General features: G+C 39.2%; 1 protein-coding gene, 1 long non-coding RNA gene and 1 other non-coding gene across 3 annotated transcripts; all 3 read right to left on the bottom strand.

Moving 5' to 3' along the window:
* Window positions 1-117: 117 nt before the first annotated feature.
* On the bottom strand, window positions 118-1,055 carry LOC122048311 (zinc finger BED domain-containing protein RICESLEEPER 2-like). Its single transcript, XM_042609898.1, has 2 exons — window positions 427-1,055; window positions 118-355 (listed from the first exon to the last, which is right to left on the bottom strand). The coding sequence occupies exons 1-2, from the start codon at window positions 1,053-1,055 to the stop codon at window positions 118-120; spliced, it is 867 nt and encodes a 288-aa protein (XP_042465832.1).
* A 5,168-nt stretch (window positions 1,056-6,223) lies between these two features.
* LOC122049150 lies at window positions 6,224-8,243 on the bottom strand. The gene is made up of 3 exons (XR_006130854.1): window positions 8,120-8,243; window positions 6,919-7,826; window positions 6,224-6,844 (listed from the first exon to the last, which is right to left on the bottom strand). It is a non-coding gene; the product is annotated as an uncharacterized LOC122049150 (long non-coding RNA).
* A 232-nt stretch (window positions 8,244-8,475) lies between these two features.
* Window positions 8,476-8,548, bottom strand: TRNAV-AAC. Its single transcript has one exon. It is a non-coding gene; the product is annotated as a tRNA-Val (tRNA).
* Between the last annotated feature and the right edge of the window lie 2,214 nt (window positions 8,549-10,762).

Genomic DNA, 10,762 nt, shown 5'->3' with positions numbered 1-10,762 from the left:
TCTGAAGAATAACATAATTGAACATTAATTGTTCAAAGAATATATAGCAATATAATGGAAACTACAGGTTTTGGATCCTTCAAAAGAGATGTTCATTGAAGAATACCATCCTCGTAGTTAGAAGTCTGTTTGAACAATTGCTGTTGATGGTAGCTCCGACAAAGTGGATAAATATTGAAGCCAGTCCTTTGCGCAAAACAAAGCCTCCACTGTTTCTGGACACAGGGAACTTCGATAATCATCAAGCATTCTACTTCCAGTCCCCGCATCAAAGATGGAGTAGCCAGGATTTACCATGGACACAGGAATGGCCAAGACATCTCTAGCCACGGTGGATAGACAAGGATACTTGATGCTATTGAGTTTCCACCAATTCAGGATATCAAAGCTTTGGATCCGTGTGGGACAAGAGACTCTTCCAAGTACTGGTCTAACTCAGATTTTGCTGACTGATTTGCTGACATCGAGACATACATATCAAAGTCTAGAAGATCATCTCCCGCGGGATGTGAAGTTGAAGGTTGAATGTCCTCATTCCCATTCACAAGATTGGCCTCCCCGTGATCCACATAAGTAGTCATCGATGTTACTTGCTGATCAGTATACTCTTTATATAATTTCTGAATACTATCATTAACTACTTTAACGTATTTAGTAGAATCTTCACCATAAATCTTGGAAAAACAAAACTCAACAAGCTTCAGCTTAAAGCGCGGGTCCACAACCACAGCAATTGCCAAAACAAGGCTGCAATCTTTCCAATACTTGTCAAACGTTTCATGTATCTTCTTAGCTATGCTGCTCACAATTGTGTCCTCGCTTGAAATTCCATTAGTCAACTCTAGCTGGATTTTCCACGCTTCATGGAAAAATATATTTGCAGTTTGATCTAATGTTGTCATGACAGTGTTTGCAGAGTCATACAAAAGTTTCAGGAATGTGCACACGACAGTTTCCTTTTTCCAGTCATCATCTGTTAGTGCTTCATTGTAGTTGTCATCACAGGTCTCTAAGAAAGTGAATGCATGTCTGTACTCCAACGAAGCAACTACCATATGGTAAGTGTTGTCACGTGAGAGTACTAACACAGTAATATATTTGTATCAAAATAACAAGCATGCAATAAACAGGTAAATAAAAGAATAAAGTTCAGAATTATTATCCTCTGGTTGAAGCGTCAGCGTGCCGACTATCTTTAGAGAATATATTGTCGCCCACGGTGCAGAGGCTCTCCGGCAAAATTCTCCCCAGATCTGACAACCACTCGCGTCGTCCGTAGGTGCACTCCAAGACGAACGTCGCACTCCGAACCCAACCTCAGATCGCGGAACACCAAGCCTCAGGACAAAGAAAACTCTCGGAAAAGAAGGCAGCACACGCACAGAGAGGGAAGGGAAGGAGGAGAAAGCAAACTGCTTGAGTACGCGAACCATGAATGGAGGCGCAGCATTTATTCACTTCGAAGCACTGCTTCGCCAGCAAATCAAAGCGTCGGTCGGTTCCCTCACACGCGAGATAGAACCAACCCAAACCAGGCCGCCTGCAAGCGTGAGGCCCACGAGCTGGGGATTTGCACCCCCCTTGCGTGCGATGATCGAGTGCGTCGTGCCCGATTTATGGATTTCCGGCTCGAACCCCTGAAACTACCTGATTTGGGCTCGGCCCGCGCATGCGTGTAGGTCCCCTTAACTTTGCTAAGCAAGGATGGAAGGGCTCCATATATAAGATCTTCCAATCTTCTTAGCTTAGCAATGTGGGACTAAATGCATACACATATACATTACCAGAACAACAACATAAAATAAGAAAAATAGTTTGAATTAAAACACAAAACTCAACAATCCCTCACTAATTCAAATTATTTTGGTCGAAAACAAAGATATATTCTGAGGCTTGGTTTCAATGAGCTTTTAGTGAAAATACCTTCCGGTTTGAATTTTCACCTAAGTACATCAATCTTATTCACATAGGTTTGAAGAGAACTCAGTCTTGAACTTAAACCTTTTATATGTGAAAATCAATTGGTAACAACTCATCACGGGCGACAGTTGAATCCTTCTGGGTTGGTGCATTACGGCCATGCCACCGAATTTTGTTTCATAAGTGCTAAGGAGAGTTGTCTAGACCCCCCACACTGCGACCTCACAGTTACACTTACATAGGTGAGTTCTCCAAGGATGTACTGCGAGCATTCTGTCATTAAGAACTTGAACTCATTAAGAGCTCATAAACTCATCCTTATTAGCAGTCAAACATCTATCCAGGGAAGAGACTATGAGATTACATCTTAATCAATTTGATGCTTACGGTTCACCCTTATAACTTGTTTATACCACATTGAACCTACTTCTTGGGATCTCCAATCAGATAGGTTGGGTTGCCGCTATAGATGAAACCAGGATAGGTCTCAGTCTCATTCCCTTACTGGATCTCTTGATTTTCTCAGAATCAAGTCCTTTAGTAAGTAGATCAGCAATATTGTCCTTTGAACTTACAAAGTCCAATGACACCACTCCAAGAGACACTAGCTCACGAATAGACTTCAATCTTATTCGTACATGTCTCTTTTGTTTCTGGTTATACTTGGAACTTCTAATCTGAGCTATTGTTGTTTGATTATCACAGTGTACTGAAATAGAAGGTATTGACTTCATCATCAAGGGAATTTCAGAAAGAAGACTCTTAAACCAATCAGCTTCAGTTACTGTGGTATCCAAAGCACACAATTCTGCCTCAGATGTAGAACGGGTTATAATCGTCTGTTTAACAGACCTCCAAGCAACTGCACCGCCTCCAAGTGTAAAGACATAACCAGTAACGCCTTTACACTAAGCAGTGTCAGCTATCTAACTAGCATCACTATATCCCTCCAGGACTGCAGGGAATCTCCCATACCACAAGCCCAAGGATATAGTGCCTCTTAGGTATCTGAGTACTCTGTCTAATGCATCCCAATGCGTTCTGTCCGGACAGCTGGTAAACCTGCTCAATTTCATTATTGCAAAAGAAATATCAGGTCTAGAACAATTTGCTAAATACATTAGACTACTTATTATTTGTGAGTATCTTAATTGAGACAATGTCACACCACTCTTATTCTTGTGGAGAGTTTTTAAAGGATCATAGGGTGTAATGACATATTTAACTTGGCTATAGCCATATTTCTCTAATACTCTCTCAACATAGAGTGACTGAGAAATTGCTATTCCATCAGTTGAACGAGTCAACTTCAGCCCTAAAATCATATCGGAATAACTCATATCATTCATATCAAACTTACCACTTAAGAGGGTCTTAGTCTCATTAATAATATAAAGGTTAGAACCAAAAAGTAGGATATCATCTACATATAAACATAAGATAATACAATTATCACCTTTCATTTTAGCATACACACATTTATCAGAGTCATTCATTTCAAAGTCAAACGATAGCATAGCTCTATCAAATTTTTCGTGCCACTGCTTTGGGACTTACTTCAAACCGTAAAGAGATTTGACTAACCTACATACTTTATTCTCATTTCCAGAAACTACATGTCCCTCAGGCTGATCCATATATATCTCTTCTTCAAGATCTCCATTAAGGAATGCCGTTTTGACATCCATTTGATGAACCTCAAGATGATATATGGATGCCAATGCTATTAACACTCGGATTGTAGTAATTCTAGTAACAGGAGAATAAGTGTCAAAATAGTCAATCCCTTCTTTCTGTTTGAATCCCTTAGCAACTAGGCGGGCTTTGAATTTATCTACTGACCCATCAGATTTTAGTTTTCTCTTAAACACTCATTTACATCCTATAGTGGTACACCCAGGAGGTAAATCTACCAACTTCCAAGTGACATTAGAGATAATAGAGTCCATTTCACTTTTAATGGTCTCTTTCCGGTGCTTAGCTTCAGGAGAAGTCATAGCATCTCTATATGTCACAGGGTCACCTTCTATATTATAGGTGATAAAGTCCTGGCCTAAATCCGTAGACACACGTTGCCTCTTGCTCCTTCTCAATTCTGTATACTCACTAGATTCATCTAGTCTAGAGTGACTTGAGGAAGGTGTACCTACTACGGATAATAGGACCTCTACGGAAGCAGACTTATCTCTAGTAGGAATACCAGATATAGACTGAGGTGTTCTCGTCTTCATAAGAAATATATCCTCAAAAAATATAGCATCGCGAAGTTCTACAATAGTATTTGCATCTATTCCAGAAATTTCTGATTTAATAATCAGAAACCTATATGCAATACTATTTTGAGCATATCCAAGAAGATACCATCTACGGTCTTTGGACCAAGTTTTTTTCTTCTGTGTTCAGGTACTAGTACCTTTGCAAGGCACCCCCATACTTTAAGGTATTTCAAACTTGTCCTCCGGCCTTTCTAAAGTTCATATGGATTTTTATCCCTTAACTTCATGGGGACTCTATTTAACACATGACATGCAGTGTATAGAGCCTCCCCCCACATGAAGTTGGGTAACTCAGAACTGCCTAACATGGAGTTAATCATATCTTCAAGGGTTCGATTTTTTCGTTCTGCTATACCGTTGGATTGAGGACTATATGGAGCAGTTACCTCGTGAATTATACCTGTATCTTGACAAAATTTTTGAAACAGGTTCGAGGTAAACTCTCCACCCCTATCAGACTTTAACCTCTTAATAGATTTATTTGTTTGATTCTCAGCTTCAGATTTAAAAACCATAAATTTATCTAAAACTTCATCCTTAGTTTTCAGCAAATAAACATAACAATAACGAGAGTGATCATCAATGAAGGTAATGAAATACCTTTTATGATCTCTCATTATTATATCGTTAAACTCACAACAGTCAGTATGAATCAATTCTAAAATATCAGAATTTCTATGAACTGATTTGAAGGGTTTACGGGGTTGTTTATATTGCACACAAACTTCACATTTTTTCTTATCATTTATAGCATGCTTAGGAATCATGTCTAAATTCATCATCCTTTTTACGGTATTAAAATTGACATGTCCTAATCTGTCATGCCATATATCATAAGACTCAATGTTATATGAACAATCAATATCAGTAGATTTATTTAAGGTAGCATTTCTACATTAAGTTTAAATAAACCTTCATTAAGGTAACATTTTCCAATAAATGTTCCTAAATGTAATATTACAAATTAATTACATTTAAAATTCAACTCATAACTAGCGCAGACTAACTTTGACCCGCTAATCAAATTTCGAAGGACCGTTGGAACATGATGCACCTCATGCAGTGACAGGACTTTTCCAGAGGTGAACCTCAGGTCAACTTCTCCTATCCCAAACACCCTGGCTGCAGTATGGTTCCCTATGGTCACGGAAGTGCTTTTAATTACCTGATAAGTAAGGAAGGCAAAGCGATCAGCACAACAGTGCACATTAGCACATGTATCAACTAACCATTCATTGGGTTGATAGATCAAGTTTAGTTCGAGTTTGAAGGTAACAAACCTATTGCTGGTGTCGTCACTAGCAATCACAACATTTGCTTGTGCCTTGGTGTTGGACGTATTGCTTTAGTTTTTCTTCTTGTCCTTTTGCTTAGGGTAGAATTTGACATAATGTCCAACTTGTCCACATGCCCAGCACGGCTTGGTTCCATTTTTCTTTTGAACCTTTGGTTTGGGTTTCATCTTGTTCTTCATTTTCTGATTTTTGAATTTATTCTTGTCAGATGAGACTACTACGTTTGCCTTTGGAATAAAATCCATAGGCATTCTTTGATCATCATCTTTATGTTGCTTCCGATGTTCTTCTTCGATATTTAAGGCAATCATCAAATCTTCTAGAGAGATTTGACCTCTCCTATGTTTAAGAGTCATGCCAAAATCTTCCCAACTCGAAGGCAATTTTTCGATGATAGACAAGACTTGAAATTTTTCGGGTAATGACATATCTCCTTCAGCAAGACCATGAATTTGAACTTGGAATTCATGTGTCTGCTCAACTACAGATTTCCCTTCAACCATTTTGAAGTTTAGGAATTTTGCCACAGTGTACTTTTCTAAACCAGAATCTTCGGAGTTGTATTTTTTATCCAAAGATTTTCACAGCTCTTTAGCCAAAGACGTTGAGCAGTATACATTAAATAGTGCGTCTGAGAGGGCAGACAGGATCCTCCCATGACAGAGATAATCCCTTTGCTTAAACCTCTATAAGGCAACACTATGTGCAAGTTCCTCTTCATCAGGTGAAGGAGGATTTGTTTCTATAACGGAGAATAACCCTAGCGTAGTAAGCCAAAATTTCATCCGTTGTTGCCAACGTCTGAAGTTTTGCCCGAAAAATCTCTTGGGTCTGGCGCTAGCCTCATCAGACCCCGTTACCCTATCATTCATCATGTCTATCGATGCTGGCACTATATTCTCTAAAATTGTTGTTGCATGAGAGCACCAACACAGTAATATATTTGCACCAAAATAGCAAGCATGCAATAAACAGGTAAATAAAAGAGTAAGGTCCAGAAATTGTTATCCTCTAGTTGAAGCGGCCGACTGTCTTTAGAGAATATATTAGCCACGGTACAGAGGAAGGATGGAAGGGCTCCATATATAAGGTCTTCCAACCTTCTTAGCTTAGCAATGTGGGACTAAATGCATACACATATGTATTACCAGAACAACAATAAAAAAACAAGAAAAATAATTTGAATTAAAACACAGAACTCAACAGTAAGTTGTGTTCCACAGAGTTGTAACATCAAGAGAAAGAACCTTTGCGATAGGAATTCCAGTTTGCGAGGCAATTTCATCAATTTTTTTCCGTCCATTGAGAAACTTTAATCAATTTCACACTCTCCCGAATATTGTATGCAATTTCCTGAATTGAAGTAATCAGATCCTTTGCAACAACATTCAGGATATTTGCATAACACCGAACAACAAAGAACTGACCTTTCAGCATAAGGGCATTCTTGTTAGAAAGATGATCTCTGAGATTAACACCGTAGATGTCATGCAACGAACAGTCATTGTCTAAAGTGATGTTGAACAACTTACTCTTCATATTCCAATCTGAAAGACTAATACTAATTGCCACACTCAGGGCATTTTGAGAATGAGGCGAGGATACCATAAAGAAATTAAGCATTCTTCTATGCAACTTCCACTCACTGTCAATGAATTGGCCACTGAGGCAAATATAACCAAGAGTCTGACTGGTTGTCCACAGTCCTACAGTTAGACTGATCCTCCCGGGCATGATCTGGAAGGTATGCATGAGACTTTGTTTTTCTTTGCAGTATATAGATAAGATTTCACCTTCCATCGTATTAGCATCAAAAATGTTAAGTTGTGATTGCAGACTCTGAACAAAGGACACAAATGCGGAGTTTTCAACCATATGTAGTGGGTACTCATGTAATATGTCATCTTTGCAAGGCATGTGCAACTATGTTCCTGATCAAAAGCATTGAGCATGCTAGATGTTCTATAGCGTCTTTTGGGCGGTTCAGTTGTATCACCCTCAATTTTTGTGGCGGAAGTTAATGGAAGTTTTTGCCTTTCATTCCTAATCTTAGGACAGGAACCCAGTGAAACGTGCCTCTTAAGATAGCTAGTACCTGCTACCTTAGAACCCTTACTGTATGCAAAGGTTTGCTTGCATAATTTGCAGCGAGCTTTAGTATGTCCACCAGATACAACTTCAACAGTGAACTGTTCCCAGACCATTGATTTCTTTCTCCTGCGTCTTGTAGTTATTGGTGATGTTTCTGCATCCATTGCCTCTGTGCTCACAAGCTCCAAGTTCACTGGAATGTTAACCAGTCCAACATTCATAGGCTCCATATGCATTTCAGAGTCTGCATAATGTAACAAAATAAGGCATTTTTTACTCGAGGAGCTTTCGCCGATGATATCTATTTATGGCAAAAGGGGTTTGATGACTGTTATTACTACAAGATCGAAAGAAAACTTCTAAATGGCATTCGCTACCTCTTTTCAACGACAAAACAACATCTGAAAGTTCAAGACAGAGTTAAATCGACTAAAAGAGTAATACACTCGAACCTTGACGGTAACAACCGATGAACTTGACAACAAATGAGGAGTTTACTACAAAGGAACGCAGGAGAAGCAGTGAAAGGGAGTGTACCTCCAGGATCCGCGGGATATCTATTTGGAGGCTCCGGTGTGGGAAGGCTGAGGGGTGGATGGCCTCAGTCGACGACCACGGTGACTCGAGGCCAAGATCCGGTGCCCTGGGCCAAAATCGGGGCGAGATGGGCGCCGCGGAGGTTTAGGGTTTGTTCGAGTTGAATACCCATGGGCCAAATCCGTGGGCCATATTTATATTGCCCAGTTCGGTTCCCATGGTCATCCGTGAAAATTAACATTACGAGATCTGACACGTGGGATTTTTTTAGAATATAAAAGTTAAAAAAAAATAAAAATATTATTAGAAAATAAATTCAGAGCATAGTCTATTAAGGGAAAAAAAACATGGAAAATTGGCGTCGCCCGGACTCGAACCGGAACCTTCAGTGTGTTAGACTGACGTGATAACCAACTACACCACGACACCATATGATACAAATAGTCAGATTATTTAAATTCTATCTTTAATTGTTCTTTATTACCTCACGTTCCCACTCGTCTTCCCAAGTCCCACATTATATGGCTTCCTCTGCCATCGGATTTACTCCGCTGGTGGAGTCTCCAGCCGTAGATGATGACCGAGAAGCGGCATCGCCTCCGGATAATTCCTCTTTCCTTAGATGAGTTTTTGACCTTGAGTGACTCTTTCTCCGTTGGTGGAGTCTTAGCGTCGGTAGTTTCGAATAATCTTGGTCTTAGTTTTTAGCTCAGATCAAGTGGTGAGTTGATGTCGACCGAAGAATCTTCACTATCGAAGAATGGTCTACTCGTCGAGCTATTCTCTCAGTGTGCCGTCATTCTAATGCCGCATCAAGAAGTTTATCATCAAGTATCTTACTAATATTGATTAATTCTCGGTCCGACTTCACTAAAGTTTGTCATCTGTAATTAATGAGATATGCTTTTCGACAAATTTGAGTTCTTTTATTCATATACTTTTCTCTCATGATTTTAGGGTAGGGCTACTAGGGCTCTTGCTTATGGCCCAAAAATTTTTTAAGGTTAAAATAAAAAATACAACCCTATTTCTCTCTTTTTTATTTTCCTCGTACGCAGTCTTCCCTTCTTTCCGTTGTTTTCCTGGCCACTATCCTAGTTTTTCTCCTCCTTCCGGCCACTACAACAATCACATTCTCCCATTTTGTGCTCTCCTTGTATTGCTACAAGAGCCATTGGATCGCGTCAAAGCTAACTAAGGTTGTTAATTCTAACGAAGAAGGTAAAGTTTTCTTCTTCTTCTCTCATTCACAATAGTAATTTCCTCATCCTCTTCTTTTTCGCTGGTCAAGTGTAGCAAGGAATAATCGCCTTCTTTTATAAGACTTTATTTCCGCAGTTGCACGCCTCTCCTCTTCTCTTTTGCTCCTTGTTTTTTAGGGTTTTTGTTTGCCTCATAAGACCAACTCTGTGTTGCCTATCCTTATTGGTTTTTTTTGGATGTCATGGTCGAGCTCACCGGAGCTAGCTAAGGATTTCAAGCGAAGATGGTAAAAAATTTCTTTCTTTCTCTCCTCTTCTTTTGTCAGAGCAACAACATCTTCCCTTTATTTTCCTAATCCTAAAGATCAACCCTTCATGAGCGTTCCTTTTTCCCCTTTGTCCAACCACAACAATAAAAGGAGTAAGTTTTCATTTATTTCAAGCAATATTAGCCTTGGTTATCTCCTACGTACAAGGGCGGAGCCACATTTATGGCTACCCGAGCTATAGCCTAGGGCTTAATGGGGATGAGAAAGAGATTTATGTGGGAGGAAGGAAAAATAGCACGGGAAAGAGAAGGCTAGCCTGGGTCAACATCGACAGAAAGAGGAGGCCAACTCGGGTGATGACATCGACATCGGTGAAAAGAGGAGGCTAGCTCATAATAATGACATCATCATCGATGCTCAAGGCTCACAGTTCAGGTAGATCACCCAAGCTGGCTATGTCATTGCCTACGTAGGCAATTTTGTTTCATTAATCAATAAAGAGTTGATTTACTTGTGTCTTTTAATTTCACAAATAAGGTCCTAAATAGTTGAATTATTATGTTATTTTTATAAATTTGTAGGACATTTATGTAAGGTATTATATAAGTGGATTTTGAATTGAAGAAAAATTCTCCTTATCAAAAAGGTAGATCCGCTACCTTAGCGGCCCCCCTAGTGTCGGCCCCACGGATATGGAGGGAGGTTCATGCAGGTACACAGGTCATAGGCGCATGGCGGGGTAAACCCCAGGTCGTCAGTTCCTGAGAATCGACCCCTGGCCATTACGCTAGAGATATCATGCGCCCACCGTATGTGCTACGCCCTGGGGGAAAAAAAAAATTCTCATTATCAAATTTTATTGTTCTTTGCTTATTACTTATTGTATTTGTCCATAATTACCTATCATTATGAAACAACTTTTTGGATATCAAAATATATATAAAAAAAAAAGTAGAGATAGCCCGAAGTTTAAGATGTTCATTTAATAAATATTTTAGTAAAAAAATCATATGACACGAAGGAAAGTCTAGTTCAGATTTTAACTAATGAATAAAATACAAATGAAGATTTTGTTGATAATAAGAATGATAAAAATAAAGAATTTGTGAGAAACAAAACTGGTGAGATTGAAAATTTTATAGAAAATGAGAATGAAGATAATACAAATTTTA

The sequence above is a fragment of the Zingiber officinale genome, chromosome 2B (assembly GCF_018446385.1).
Source record: "Zingiber officinale cultivar Zhangliang chromosome 2B, Zo_v1.1, whole genome shotgun sequence".
Classification (NCBI taxonomy): Eukaryota; Viridiplantae; Streptophyta; class Magnoliopsida; order Zingiberales; family Zingiberaceae; genus Zingiber; species Zingiber officinale.
The sequence above is the reverse complement of the archived record's forward strand: the minus strand, read 5'-3'. Positions and strand labels throughout refer to the sequence as shown.